Genomic DNA, 16,232 nt, shown 5'->3' on the forward strand with positions numbered 1-16,232 from the left:
AAAATTAGAATATTTACATTTGAGTTTCAATTAATGACCATCCCTACAGTATAAATTCCGGGTATCTCTTGTTCTTTGAAACCACATTAATGGGGAAGACTGCTGACTTGGCAATGATCCAGAAGACGAACATTGACGCCCTCCACAAAGAGGGTAAGTCACAGAGGGTCATTACTGAAAGGTGTGGCTGTTTACAGAGTGCTGTATCAAAGCATATTAAATGCAAAGTTGACTGGAAGGAAGAATTTGGGTAGGAAAAGGTGCACAAGCAACAGGGATGACCGCAAGCTTGAGAATACTGTCAAGCAAAGCTGATTCAAACACTTGTGAGAGCTTCACAAGGAGTGGACTGAAGCTGGAGTCAGTGCATCAAGAGTCACCACGCTCAGACGTCTTCAGGAAAAGGGCTACCAAGCCACTTCTGAACCAGAGACAACGTCAGAAGCGTCTTACCTGGGCTGTGGAGAAAAAGAACTGGACTGTTGCTCAGTGGTCCAAAGTCCTCTTTTCAGATGAAAGTAAATTTTGCATTTCATTTGGAAATCAAGGTCCCAGAGTCTGGAGGAAGAGTGGAGAGGCACAGAATCCATGTTGCTTGAAGTCCAGTGTGAAGTTTCCACAGTCAGTGATGATTTGGGCTGCCATGTCATCTGCTGGTGTTGGTCCACTGTGTTTTCTGAGGTCCAAGGTCAACGCAGCCGTATACCAGGAAGTTTTAGAGCACTTCATGCATCCTGCTGCTGACCAACTTTATGGCGATGCAGATTTCATTTTCCAACAGGACTTGGTACCTGCACACAGTGCCAAAACATCCAGTATCTGGTTTAAGGCCCATGGTATCCCTGTTCTTAATTGGCCAGCAAACTCTGAAAATCTATAGGGTATTGTGAAGAGGAAGATGCGATATGCCAGACCCAACAATGCAGAAGGGCTGAAGGCCACTATCAGAGCAACCTGGGCTCTCATAACACCTGAGCAGTGCCACAGACTGATCGACTCCATGCCACGCCGCATTGCTGCAGTAATTCAGGCAAAAGGAGCCCCAACTAAGTATTGAGTGCTGTACATGCTCATACTTTTCATGTTCATACTTTTCAGTTGGCCAAGATTTCTAAAAATCCTTTCTTTGTATTGGTCTTAAGTAATATTCTAATTTTCTGAGATACTGAATTTGGGATTTTCCTTAGTTGTCAGTTATAATCATCAAAATTAAAAGAAATAAACATTTGAAATATATCAGTCTGTGTGTAATGAATGAATATAATATACAAGTTTCACTTTTTGAATGGAATTAGTGAAATAAATCAACTTTTTGATGATATTCTAATTATATGACCAGCACCTGTAGTCATTAAGTGCGAGTGGTTACCAAGTGATGCAACTTCTCAGAAGAGATTCAGTAAAAAAAAAAAATCATCATTAGTGATTCTCCTTGACTATTTGCTCTCTCTTTTCTGTCTTTCTCCTCCTCTCACTGTATGTCCATTTCTGTCATCTTTTGATCAGGGTTGTAGGTCTGCAGCAGTACAGCAATAGGTCTGAATTAGCTTTGCCTGATTATCTCTCTCAGTGGAATCATTCACAGTGCTCTCCAATGACTCCATTGGGAAATAAACCACAAATCCCACAGACTACAATAGGAAGGTATAGGCATTATGGAACAGTGCATTCACTAATTGGTTGTAATTAAACCAGGAAAAAAATGTGTTGAGGTGCAGGGACTGTTTTGGTTGGGTGAAGCAAATGCAAAAATGTAGAATCTCTCTTCTTCTCTCTCAGAGCCCTAAAATAGATTTAAAAGAAGATAATGTTTTAATCTGAAGATTTTATAGAGCCCTTCAGGCTTTATCTAATGCCATTTTCAAATTAAATGCGTGTGTTGAGCTTTCCTGGAGAGAGATTAGTGAGCGTCGTGTTCAGGATGCACATGTTATATTGGCATTAAATGTTTAATCATAAATGTCTCTTTCACTTTCTACTCTGTGCTTCTCATTGAAGTCATTGGCAAGGGTTTAAGAGAGCTGTATAATAATAATGGGATTTGTCAGTGTGAGTCACAGGAGGCAACATGAATTTTATCTAAATATTTCTAGGACTGATGTAACAACAATATGTCTGGATATCAGGCAGCTCATGGCTTCAGCACTTGTATTTTGATCTGGATGTGCTTTGGCTTACCATTCGTTTCCAGTCTTTGCAGGCATGGATTACAACAGCTGATACTTCCAGTCCCAGAGAGGCTTGTGGCGTTATTAATTTCACACGTGGCTGCCGATAATAGATCAGCTATTCATTGCAGTGGCATCACTATGAATGTTACTCATAGACTGAATGAAAGGCATTATTTATTTATTTTTCTGTAGCTTGACTCATTGTCATTATTTGCAAGAAACCAGTTCTAATAGGTCATGTTTTGTTCAATTCCTGACAATTACACAAAATGAAAATTTTAATTTCTGATTTCACATTAATTAGTACATTGTTTTTCATCATTATTTTGCCTGATGGTTCTATAGTATTTCTAACCACAATTAGACAAGTGAGGAAGTGATGAAGCCAGTTTGTGCAGCTCAGAGCGGTTTTGCTGGATGAATTATTCAGAAGTGGAGTGTAGCAGGTCTGGATGTCTATGTGGGACTGCCTGTCCCTCTCTGAGACTGTGTAGTCTCTATTCTGATGGATGCTGTGCACCTGCTGTCAGCTTTTATAAAAGCTCCCCTGGGTGCCTTTCAATCCCTCATGCTCTCAGAAGATTTACAGCCATAATCAGATGTTGTTGTTTTTTTTTAATAAAAAACAAAACAATTCCAGCTGCAAACTTACTAATGCACAAAATGGAAAAACAAAGAGATGATTGGTTGTATTTAATCTGAGTTGTTAAGCACTTTTTGTATTTCTTTAAAATTCATGCAAATAAAAACTAAATTATGATGATTTTTGGGCCAAGAAACCTCAACTTGTAACATTTTACAATAACAATAATATAGACAATCACTCATGTAGAATATATTTCTATCTGATTCTTTAGGACAGAGTATGATTGTCCAGGACAGGTACACTCGCTCTATTTTCTCGAATTGTCAGTGGGCATCTTCTATCCTCTTAGAGAGTTTGCCTTTGAGGCATTCATGCATGTTTGAAGTTCACATACTGGCATGCAAACATGAACTCCACGCACAGGAGCTGAACCCAACCTTTGCAAAGCCACAGAGGGTCTTAAACAAAAGAATGAAGAGAGAGAAAGAGAGAAGCAAAATGTCAAAGAAAGAGATGATCAAAGGACCATATTTCCCTACTATTCTGTGATGTGTGTGTGTGTGTCTATGCCATTCTTTGAAAGTACTGGAGAAAGAGAGGCCCATTTATTTTGGCTGAAATTATGAACTGAATTCTGTCTGCTCTTAACAGGGTTTGAGAGCCACAATGTCTTAATTCACAGTCGTAATGTGTTTCTCTCTCTCTCTTTGTTGATCTCGCAGGTTGCTGTGAAGAATAACATCGACGTGTTCTACTTCAGCTGCCAATATCCCCTCAGCCTGCTCTTTGTAGAGGACGGAAAGATGGGTGAGTGTGCTTGTGTGCACCCTTAATCACTGCCTGCGTCCTTGGACGTAAGCAGGAGCACTTCAGGTGATTGTGACGTCAATCCTTGAATTTTTTTTTTTTTTTTGCGTGTGTTCTTAGGTTTTGCTTGGGTATTGTTTTTAAGTTCTGACTCATGACTTGTGCATGAGAGTGTGAGCACATGTGCCAGATCTGTGTCCAAATGAGTGTGTAAGAAAAGATGTTGGTGTTTATGTGGAGATGTGAGAGAGACAGCTTATGCATAAACTGTTTCCCCCGGGAGTCTCTTAAATGGAGTTCAGTCTCTGCAGGATATCACACAGATGCACAGTAGCTGTGTCCGAAAAAGAAAAAAAATTCTGCCTTTGCAGGCAGAATATGCAGGTTGGAAGGCATCAAGGCACACTTGAATAATGTTGGGATTAACCATATGGGCATTTGGACACGGCTAAAGCGGGGCACCATGCAAGGTTGGAAAAATATAAAATCCATATGGGCCCTTTTTTTTCTAGGGAGAAATCAGGATATGTATTGCTTGGTCATCTCTAAAGCTTGCTAGATTATGTTGTACATCTTTAGACATGGCAATATGGTGCCTGAAAAAAACAGTCTAAAAGTATATTTGATGTGGGTGCCTTTATACAAAAACATCTGTCTGACAGCAAGACGGCAGCCTTCAGTTTCAGATGCAGCCAAACGGCATTCTTTTTTGCTTTCTACCTTTATTTATTTATTTATTTATTTTTCTTCTAGTGTCCTCTCACATGAACTCCTTTTGTCCCTCTGTTTTTCAGAACGTCAGGTGTTCCTAGCCACCTGGAAGGACATTCCAAATGACAACGAGGCACAGTTCCAAATCAAAGACATCCACCTCAACTCAGGTAACAGGAATAAATATGTGCTGTGCATGAGTGAATTGGGTAAAGTGTGTGGAGGAAGAGTTATTAAACAAATAAGCAAAGATAGAATGGAGGGAAGTGCTCTACTCTTATCAGTGCTTTGTATTATATTGACTGTCGCACGCTCTGTCTTTTAAAAGAACACACTGTCCTGTTGAGGTCTGTCTCTGAAGAGTGCTGATCCGGTGGCATGTCTGGGTGTAATTAACTCGAGGCAGGTTTTTGGGGAATAATCCTCTTCCGCATGACTGTTTGCATAAAATAATTATGAATCACACAGGCATGAACATGCACACACACTCTCAGTGATATTGCTAATGAATGCACTGTGGGTGTCTTCAGTGCTCTTTTTTTTTTTTTTTTTGACTCTCTCTTCTATCCACGTGGCTTGGTGTTTAATATAGGTGTTTGCTGCATTGTTATTGTATATTAATCTCCTGTCCCAAAACAAAATAGTTTTATGTTAGCAAAGATTTGAGCTTGCAATTAAATGAACATGAAGAGAAAGTCAGAGCAGCACAAAATATATACAGTAGATTGTAAAGAGACAACTCAACTTTGTTTGCACCTCATCAGTAACTTTTTTTGATAGAAATTAATACTTTTATTCAGCAAGCAATTAATTTGATAAAAGACATTGGCAGTAAAGACATTTATAATATTACAAAATAAATGCTGTTTTGAACTTTCTATTCATAAAAGAATCCTGAATAAAATGTATTTCATCAAATGAACATAAAATACTTCTTTAAAAAAATGTAGTAATTAAAACTTTTGAACAGTAGTCAATTATTCACATCTGAATCACAAAATAATTTGAGATGGTTCTTTTTAGTGAATTGGTGAGTCCATGTATCGTTTAAATTAGTGGATATCAAATTAACATCTCATTTACTCTTTGAAGTGCAGATCAATGCTTTTGTTCAATGAAAAAAAAATAGGCACCTTAAGATCTTTGTTTCAAAAATAGAAGAATTTGAAGTTGAAAATTGGTTATTTTTGAGCTAACATTTCTTTTTAAATCAGACTAATTACTGAATGGTTCATATGGCAGTGTGTAAGTAAAAATACACATTTGCTACAGAGTTGCCATAGAGACTCACTCAGGTTCACTTTGTCTTCAGAAAACCTGCTATGTGTGTCTGTGTTTTGTTAATGAGTAACTTCTCCCTCACAGACGCGGCCAGCAACAAGCTGCAAGGCAGTAATATCTTCACCATAGCCAAGAGAACAGTGGAGGGGCAGGACATGCTGTACCAGTCTGTCAAACTCACCAACGGCATTTGGATCCTGGCAGAAATGCGCATACAGACCGGCAACCCCAACTACACGGTAAATGCGAACAAAGAGACATGGAGGATGTTGTAGTGGATGTGAAGAGACTAGCAAAGTACCACTCGAACACACATAGATCGATAAAGACAAGAGGATGTGCTGGAGGAGACGCATGTGAGAGAGTGTTTCGCAGAACGACTCTCCTGTTATTTCCTAATGAGTTCAAGTTCAAGTTCATTTTATTTGTATATCACATTTACAACAGCCACCAGGCTGACCAAAGTGCTTTACAGAAAAGCAAGATTATAGCCTGCCACATACACAGAAAACAAACCAGACAGAATTTAATACAACCCATTTAAAAATTAAAAATGGCCATTGCACAGTAGTCAATACACTAAGGAAAACAAATACGTTTTTAGCAGAGACTTAAAAACAGACAGAGAAGGGGCCATTTTAATCTCTAGAGGCAGGGTATTCCATAGTCGAGGCCCTGCCACTGCAAAAGCACGCTCAACTCTACGCTTAAGCCTAACGTGAGGGACTACCAACAAAGCCTGCTCACAGGATCGTAGGCTTCTTGACGGAGAGTAGAGAAGAAGAAGTTCAGAGAGGTAGACAGGGGCTAGATTGTGTAGGGATTTATATACATAGAGGAGAATTTTAAAATCTATTCTCTGACAAACCGGTAACCAGTGTAAGGATTTAAGAACTGGAGTGATGTGCTCATGTTTACGACACTTTAAAAGAAGTCTGGCCGCAGCATTTTGAACAAGCTGAAGACACACAATTTGAGACTTAGATATACCGCAATATAAAGAATTGTAGTAATCTAGACGAGATGTAACAAAAGCGTGAACAGCGATTTCGAGAGTTTTAGGAGTGAGAAAATGTTTAATTTTGGACAGTAAACGATGCTGATAGAAACTGGATCCGATAACAGAAGAGATATGTTTATCAAATTTTAAATACTGGTCAACAAGAACACCTAGGTTCCGCACTCATGAGGATCTAAAAACGGATAAACTTTCTAACTCAAGGCTTATATACTGAGAACAATTACCTCGGTCTTGTCTTCATTTAGGAAGAGGAAATTTTGGGCTAGCCATGATTTTACCTCCTCTAAACATTGCAGAAGAGAAGTAATCGCAGTGGAATTGTTTTTTTTGATTGGTAGATAGATTTGAGTATCATCTGCGTAGAAGTGAAAAGACATACCATGTTTACGTAGAATTGAGCCCAGAGGTAGGATGTAAAGAGAAAATAGAGAAGGAGATAAGATAGAGCCTTGTGGAAGGCCACAGGTCAGAGGTGCAGAAGAAGTAAAATTACCCAGCTTCACTAAAAACTTTCTGTCAGACAGGTATGATTGAAACCATTTCAGGACATTAGCTTTTAGACCTAAAGACTCCAATCTGGATAACAGTGAGGAGTAGTCTACAGTATCAAAAGCGGCCGATAAATCTAAAAGGATAAGAACCACAGAATCTCCGGAATCGGTAGAGAGGTAAATATCATTTAACACTCTCAACAGGGCAGACTCAGTGCTGTGAGCAGACTTAAAACCAGATTGAAAAACCTCATGAATACAATTTCTTGACAGAAAAGTTTGAAGTTGATTCAGCACAATCTTCTCCAAAACCTTTGAAATGAAAGGCAAGACAGAAATTGGGCGAAAAATTTTTAGGACAGAGGAATCCAGTGAAAGCTTCTTGAGCAGAGGAGTGACCGTAGCGACTTTGAGATTGGCAGGAACAGAGCCAGTTTGGAGACACTTATTAATAAGAGACACCAGACCTGGCCCAATCGAATTGATAATAAATTTTAAAAATCTCGGGTGAATGATATCGCTAGAACAGAATGAAGGTTTACGCTTACCAATCACCTCCTTCAATTCCTGAAAATTGATAGGTTCAAAAACATCCAAAGAGGCAGATGACATGATTGGAGAGACAGTTAAAGTTAAAGTGGGGCAGACGCAACGTCTTAAGTTGGTAATTTTGTCACTGAAATATCTCAAGAAGCTTTCACAGAGAGCAACAGAGGCAACAGGTAAAGTGTTAACAGAAGGATTTGTGACCGATTGAATAACTGAAAACAATACCTTAGGTTTAGAGTGATTAGTTTCAATTAGATTGGAAAAATATGCAGCTTTTGCAGACTTGGCTGCAGTCTGATAAGATGTAAGAGAGTCTCTGAGCATTTGAAGAGAGATATGCAGCCTGTCCTTTTTCCATTTTCGTTCATGCGGGGGCAAGATCTGTGTGTTTGTGTGCACGCATGATAGAAGATGCGGGTAAAAGGGGAAAGGACTGCTGGGTAGGTCAAACACCTTCTTAAAGCCTACTGAGCTGCATGCCTAGATGGCATTTTACTGGCATTATAGGTGCCTCCGAGTCCAAAAATGCTGTCTAGTCAGGCTGCATGCTAGGTTGGAGACCCAGCCATTGTGTTCAGAGAGAAAGAGTATTTGGCAAATCCTGGGTGGGTGAAGATAAGGAAAGAAGATTGTCAAGAAAAGATGTCAATCCTCCTGTCAGTCCTTTCTCCCATTGGTTTTGTGGGATTTGCCATTATCACTCAGCCCAATGCGGAGTGTTTGTTTCTTCTCCCTCGTGTTCCCTTTCACATTTCCCACATGAATCATGCTTCAAACACAATTGTGGGGCACCATTTATTCTCTCAGATCTCAGGTGTACCTAGAATTGTTTATGCCAGCATGCTTCATTCCCTGTAGCAGAGTATGCAACCACTAGAGTCCTAGAGAATTGAATTATTAATATATTATACAATTATAATTATTTTTAATCAGCATATTCAGTTGTTTTCATCATAACATGCACATTTATTATGTTATTCCCGCCACGATTTGGCACCTTTCTTGAGTAGTGGGTTTACCATTATTTTTCTTTAAAGCAATACGTGCACAAATCCCATCTTTTTTAAAGAAGACACTAGATATGTTACATAAACTATTATCTAACAAAAAATTAATCACATTAAATGCATCTAGCCCCTACTGAGTGCTTAATTTAGGCTAAATCTGTGCAGTGCACCCACGTATCCTCTAGCACATCTTATTGTCTAAGTGACAAATGTTATTATTCATGATATTTGATTTTATTGTATTTTTTCCCCCTGTGTGTTTGCTCATATCTGCACTCACCTTTGATGATGACATCACAATGCAGGAAATGGAGGTTGGGAGTTTTTTCCCCAAAAAATAATCTTAACTTAAACTAAACATCTTATCTTTTACACCTTGCTGCCTTTAAATGAGCATGGTTCTTTCTTTGACTTCCTTCTATCAACAGTAAACAGTTCACTGAAACAAAGCATGTCTGTAATAACAGTGAATGTCACAGCTATGTGACTTCATATAAGAGCAACTGTTTTGAATGATGAAGCAAACCACATGCGGAAATGTGTAGAAAACATGGAGTTATATTTTCTAGTCCTCTATCATGATAGAAAAGCATGATATTTTAGGAAGATGCAGAGGTTGTATGCACAGAATTGTTGTCCAGATTTCATTCCAGGAATAATCAAATTGAATAGCCTTCATCAAAGGGGTTGCTCTTCAGCAGGAACCCGTCGATTCACGGCATGTGCTTTTAATGTGCACAAGACTCACTCTCCTATACACTCACCAGTGTTTCCTGCAGCGCTTTCAAGCTGAATCTAAAAATCTACACCGTTAAATCTACACCGCCACCACAAAATTATATTTGATCTGAGATATGAATTGGCAGTCTGAATTGAAAGATGGAGTGCTGCAAAATTATAGCAAGACAACAAGTTGGTCTCGTGACCACACGCAAAAACAAACTCGATCAGTGTTGTACGAATCGCCAGTACATGACTCGTTTTTTTTTTTATGAATCAGTTAAGACGACATTCTAACGAATCTTTCACTGAATAAACTAAATTTGTGCACTTAAACTGCAAGTTATTGGCTGTACGGGGCACAAATTTCTGAAGGAAACACTGACACACAACTCATCTGTATGGGACTGCTAGTCTTCCATCTCTCTCCTCACATCCTAACAGCCACTTTAAGAGGCAGAACTGTTATTCACATCTCAGACACGTGCTCCATGATTCATGGTTGTTTTGTTCCTTGCCGCTGTTGTAGCATATAAACAATATTTGTCTGAAAGGACAGAAAAATGTGGCAGTGTGGCTATACTGTGAACTGCTGTGATATGTTGTTTTCTCTAAATATCTAGCAATGTTTCCATTAGCTACAAAGCTCTACAATTTGTCACTGTTCGTCGTCCCTATGGCAACCAGGCGTCCAATGGCACGGCCTGGTTCCCCTTTAAACGCTGCGAGCGTCTGATGACAGGGATCTGTTAAAGCATTCCTCCGCAAACCTTCATGCAGCACCCTGCTGCTTCCACTCCTCCTGTCATCCCACCATGTCGTCTGTTTTCATTTGCGCTTTGATTACATTCTTCCCTATTGTCGCAACCCGCTGCTATATTTCCAAGTCTTAGAGTCACACCATCCACTCTTCCTTCGTTCTGTGGTTCATGCCCACCACCCACCTGTGCAGTATCTCCAGTCAAATTATAGAACAATGTAACTGTTAATAAAACGCCTCTGCGTACAGGAAGCTGATGCCACAAAGCAAGTCGGCACCAGTGTCATTGCGTGTATGTGCATTTGTGCACCCACTATGTTCTGCGTGAACATCCAGACAAAATCCTCCAAATCTTGAAGGAGAGCAGGCTGGGCGTTGATTGATAAGGACATGCCACCTCATTCTTAGATGTTCTCAGCAAATTCGTTCAACTAATTTACCTGTCTAAATTTTACTGGTGAGGAGTTGAATGGTTTTTACACTGTTCCCCAAGCTGTATATTGATCTTTATTTTTATGTATCTTTGTACAGTATATTGCATGTTCATTTTGTTAGAATTTTTTCAAATATAATTTTAATGTATACTACCATTAAGTAAGACTTTGGGGTCAGACTATTTTTTTTTTTTTTTTTTAAATAATTTAATATTCATCAAGGATGCATTCAGTAGATCGAAAGTGACAGTAAAGACATTTGTACAATGTACAAAAGCTTTCCATTTCAAATAAATGTCGTAGTACTTTCAATTAGTAAAAAAATTCCTGAAAAAAATCACTGCTTCCACAAAAAAAATATTAAGCAGCACAAATGTTTTCATCATTGATCATAAGAAATATTTATTGTGCAGCAAATCAGTGTATTAGATTGATTTCTGAAGGATCATGTGACACCGAAGATGAATTATGGCTGCTAAAAATTAAGCTTTGCCATCACAGGAATATTGCATTTTTTAAATACATTATATTTTGCTATATTGCAATAACATTTCACAGTATTAATGTTACTGTATATTTGGATAAATGCTGCCGCCTTGAGCATAAGAGACTTCTTTCCAAAACATTAGAAATCTTTCTCACCCTAAACTTTAAAGATATATATATATACAGGGTTCCCACGGGTCCTTGAAATCCTTGAAAGTTTGTGAATCTGATTAAAAATTTTCAAGGCCCTGGAAAGTTTTTGAAAATAAACAAACATGGATACAGGTCCTTGAAAATTCCATATTATTCCCTCCGATCCGTTAATGTGTTATTTCGCCAACACTTTGTGCATGCTAGCTTGCTTGATTTACGTTTCACATTTTTGCATTACGTTAAGTGTTTCCTACGTGAGGTACTTTGTGTTGTTCGTTGCCATGATGTTCACACGCACACAAAACTACTAAGATGGGACCTCAATGTTTCACAGACACACCGTGAAACATTGCAAAAATAGGCTGAAACCGCTGAAACGTGATGACTGGAAAATGCAAATTTCAAGATATTTGGCTCACCAAAGAAGATTACAAAGAATGGCTTGCCAGAGATCCAAAGGATGTAATGTTGAATTGCTTTGCTTGTTAAGATAATGTAAAGCCATGAGGCAAGAAAGACTTAAAAGCATATTCATATATCTTAAAACTTCTGGCTACATGAGCCTAAGCTCTTTTCAATAAAATCCATGCAAAAGTTAATATCAGATCATTTTAGAATACAGTATAGTATGTACCAAATGTTATTCAATTTTATGCAAAACAGAAATACGACAAATATCAGATTTCTGTCATATGGCCAAAAATAAATGCAAAAAAAAAAAAAAAGCTTTTTTGCATAGTTGTGTTTGACACATGAAAACTGTAAATGTATTTTACAAGGTGACGCGATGTAACCTTTGCTCTCACTTGAAATGTGTCCCCACATTAAGTCCTTGAATTTGAGGGTATTGGACCTGGAAAGTCCTTGAAAGGTCCTTGAATTTGAAGTTAACCAAGGTGTGGGAACCCTGTATATATATATATATATATATATATATATCTCATATGCCTATTTATGAATCAGTATGCATTAACTGAATAAATTCATATGTTCTGGTTGGCTGTGATTCTGTTGTATTATAAAGCATTTTTACCTTGAAACAAACATGCAAATACTCGTCATTGGAAACATGTTCCATCATCCTTGGTGAACACAGTATTAGTTATCTCTAACTTTCTTTTGACTAGTGGGAGCCTCACAATCACGAATCCGCTGTGGAAATCTGCAGGGTGATCTGATCTCATAGAAGCCCAGAGAGAGCTCTTGGGTTTGGGAGGGATAAATTGTGCCCTTGATCTCTCCCTCATGCTCATCTCTTTTCCTTTTGCACTTCTGCTGTCCTGTTGCGCAGTACCCACAGGCTTTCTGATTATCTTCTGTATGGTTGATCCGTGAGAAGCCTCAAGTCTGCTGCAGCGCTCACTTGACAAAAGAGGAAGCAGGTGTTGCAGTAGATGGAGGTCTCCACTCATGTCGACCTCTCCAAGCGCAGTTGCTCTTCTGACATTAGTCTGCATTTGTTTGTCTATTACTCTTGTTAGTGCCACATGAGATCCATTTAGGAGGAACAGCTTTTTTATGTGGCTCACTGCAAGTAAACACAGCTTGCTTATGAATTTGCTACAGGTGGTTAGTTTAAATTGTTCCTCAAAAAGGGGTAAAGGCAGAGACATTCAACACCTTTCAGATGTTTGTGGTTGGCAAGACTTCATAATGCTTTTGAAAGAATGTCTAATCCTCGCCAAGGCTGCATGTATTTGATTCCAAAATACAATAAAACAGTAATACGGTGAAATTTTACAGTTTTATTATTGTTTTAACATATATTTTAAAATGCAGTTTATTTCAACAGCCATTACTCCAGTCTTCAGTGTCACATGATCTGTCAACAGTTGTGCTTTGTGATATTTGTGTGAAAACCATGATGAATTTTTCCGGTTTGTTTGAAGTTTAGGGTTTCTTAGATGGATTATAAATGGCTTTATTGTTTCTTTCAAGTCTCGCTTGACCCCAAACGTTTGAACAGTGGTGTAGTGTACATGTATAGAATTGATTTTATATATGCCTGGTGCAAGTAAAATGTTGTGCTTTTAGATTAGAAATTAATGTAAGAACCTTTTCTTCAGCTAATAATAAAGCAACAATTGGAAGTGTTAGTCATAAAGTTTAAGCTTGTTTTTATCTTCTACATGGCAGTTTTTGTCATTTTGTGCTCTTGGCACATCGCATATTGTGTTAGTGTGTTGGCAGGCTTTCAGCATCACTAATGTTCATTTACTCTCACCTTCTTTTTCTCCATTTTGTAATGTCTTAATTTTCTTAGCATGCCCTCAAATCTTCACTTAACAATTTTATGAAATTTAAATTGATACTCGCCAGTGTATTTCATTCTAATCTCTCTTTCTCTGTTTCTTTCCTTAGCTGTCGATAAAGTGCAGAGCACCAGAGGTGGCTCAGTTTGTGTACCAGTGCTACGAGTTGGTGCTGAAGAACTGAAGTGGGGGGAAACCAACAGGAAACAGCAGTTCCCAGGCATCGTTTGGGTGACTGAAACTTGATTGGACCAGTCAGAGAAAGAACCCCTGCTGTCTTGCATTTCCCTCAGACTGTGCTTTCAGCATTGACTGAATCCCAAGGAATTTTTCTCATTATTTTGTCCATTCCCAACACCCATCTTTATCCCGCCTGTTTCCATCTTGCAGTCCTTAAAATATTACAGTTGCAGTAAAATACGAGACAAAATATAAAGACATCATCTCTGTTTCACACATGTGCAGGTGTTCTACTCGGCAGATTTCATTCCTGTACTACATGATTGCTTCACTGTTTATTGTGGGTGATTGTTTTTTTTCTCCTTCATGGAGGTTAAGCATCAAACACGGATGATCTCAGAGTTTTAGACCAGCCTGTGTTCTTCATCCATCCAGTTGTAGGAAGGGTGTGTTTACTACAGTTGAGAGAAACCTTTCAACACTGCTGTTTTTAATTTAGTCTTAATAATCAGACAGTGGGTCGCTGGGTTTGTATTCACACAAACAGTTCAAATCTTTATTTATTTTTTGTTCTGTTTTAGTAAAGCTCTCCCTGGTCTTTCCTCAGTAATTTAGGTCTCCTGCAATTTCTTTTAAGGGAATGCTGTGTTTATCCAGAAGCTTTACACAATTGCTGAGTAAACTTTTTCTTTGTCTTCAAAATATCTCTGTATTTGGTGATGACTAAGTTTGCAGTCATGTTTTGCTATTAAGCTGGGTTTATTTTTAGTTACTACTGTCTTTTGTGTGCTGTGTATCAGTTGTGTGTGTGTGTGTGTGTGTGTGTGTGCGTGAGTTGGAGATGTAACCTGCTGCATGTTCTGTTCCTCCTCCTGGCAACATTCCCTGTCCTCCCTTATTCCCCTGAATGATTATGTACATGCCCATATATTTGGGTGGGTTTTTAATTTAGTGTGTGTGTTTGTTGATAAACTGTTAGATCTGTGAGGGAGACTCGACTCCTAAGATCATCTTGCAGAAAGTGATATTCTTTATGGTATGAATATCTCTTAAATAACACTGAACGCGATGCACCTGAAATCTCCTGCTTTGCAGAACAACTTGTTCACTGAACATGTTTCTTCTCTCATTCTTTACAGGACAGGGAAATGTTGTTAATCTTTCATGTCCATATGATGTTTAATTCTTTTAAATGATGTTGACAAGGTGGACAGACCTCTCTCAAGCTTAATGTAAAATACCACCAGACAAAACACTGCTGACCTAGCACACGCAATGTTGTGTGTGTGTGTGTACACTTAGAAGTTCCCAAATAATATTGATTATTGTTTTCTTTTAATCATAGTTTGTTGATTCTGTATGTGTGTTATATTCTGTGGGTTTAGTCGTGGGGGTGACTACAAGGAGATGTACAGCAAAGACATTTGCTATACTTTTTGTTGGATTCTGTCATGAATGCATCTGTTATAGAAATTAAAGTATATTACCCATTGATTTAAAGTGTAATTTATTCCTGGCTGAAAAATAAAGTAAAAAGCATTCAAACTAAACCTAAACCCTTGGCTTAAATAACATAAGCTGTCCAAAAAGTGCGAACCCTCAGCAAATGCAAGTCATTATATTTTAATACTTCATGACACTGACCACTTTTGACTGCTTCAGTTACAGTCCTAACACATTGTATATTGTTTTATTCATTCCAACATGCACCATGCTGCAAACTAACTCATTTAAATTGGACTTCCAAATATCACTTTTTTTTTTTTAGTAAATGTGAAATCCTGGTGGGCACAAGTTGAACCTGTATCTCATCTAATGACATTTTCTTGAGTGAAACTAATAGGCTGTCTTGCCTAAGATAGGGTTGCAAAGGTTTCAAGAAATGCCATTTATTATGGTTTGCAGGCATGCATCATCCAGTCCTTCACTAAAACATTAGGTAAAGTCTGTTTACACATAATTGGTTGTGTAGTAGTTCTGTAGTGTCTTAGCAATATTTCTGTTTTTTGTTTGGTAGGTATTTTTTGCATGTCTTTTTGGAAGCTATGATGGACATGGTATCCCCTTTTTATTCAGTACAGTATGAATCCTTGCTGAGCTCATGTTTAATCACAGTTTCCTCTTTGTTGTGTTGACTGTCCTGTGGTCATAAAATTACAGTGTAATGTAGAGTAGGAGCTAGGGGTTGCATTTGTGTATCCGACCATATAATTCAGTGGAAGTGCACTCATACGCCAAGCCAGAAGCTCAATTTTGAAGCTGATGGTAAGCAATCTAAGCAAGGAAGACAGGAGGCTTGGTTAATCTATTGCTCATACTAATGAACTTGGCCTGGCAATTGAAAGCTATACATTTAGATGTTATCGCATTCACAATTGATGTTTAATGGCCAGTGCTGTAGAGTTGTGTGTGTATTGACCATCTGAGATATGTCTCTTAGGGTTAAATGGAGACGGAGGGAGAAAAATCATAGTTTTAGATGTGGACTGAGAGGACAAAAACCCAGAGCAATTAATCTTTCTTGTAAAACAAATTGGACAAATGGATGAATGTATTTCAGATTAGTAATCCAGATATCATTAGATAAGATTACAGTCCATGCTATTTTGCCCAGCACTTCTAT

General features: G+C 38.3%; 1 protein-coding gene across 5 annotated transcripts in view; it reads left to right on the forward strand.

The window, feature by feature from the left end:
• ap1b1 (adaptor related protein complex 1 subunit beta 1) overlaps positions 1–15,103 on the forward strand; it is a 36,747-nt gene extending 21,644 nt beyond the window's left edge. For all 5 annotated transcript variants that reach the window (XM_058775801.1, XM_058775804.1, XM_058775800.1 and 2 more), the window contains 4 exons: positions 3,480–3,564; positions 4,359–4,445; positions 5,641–5,795; positions 13,539–15,103. In XM_058775801.1, the coding sequence (XP_058631784.1) occupies positions 3,480–3,564; positions 4,359–4,445; positions 5,641–5,795; positions 13,539–13,613 (402 nt within the window). In that variant the 3' untranslated portion in view covers positions 13,614–15,103. The remainder of the gene's footprint in view (positions 1–3,479; positions 3,565–4,358; positions 4,446–5,640; positions 5,796–13,538) is intronic.
• The last annotated feature ends 1,129 nt before the right edge of the window (positions 15,104–16,232 follow it).

The sequence above is a fragment of the Onychostoma macrolepis genome, chromosome 05 (genome assembly GCF_012432095.1).
Source record: "Onychostoma macrolepis isolate SWU-2019 chromosome 05, ASM1243209v1, whole genome shotgun sequence".
In the NCBI taxonomy this organism is placed as follows: Eukaryota; Metazoa; Chordata; class Actinopteri; order Cypriniformes; family Cyprinidae; genus Onychostoma; species Onychostoma macrolepis.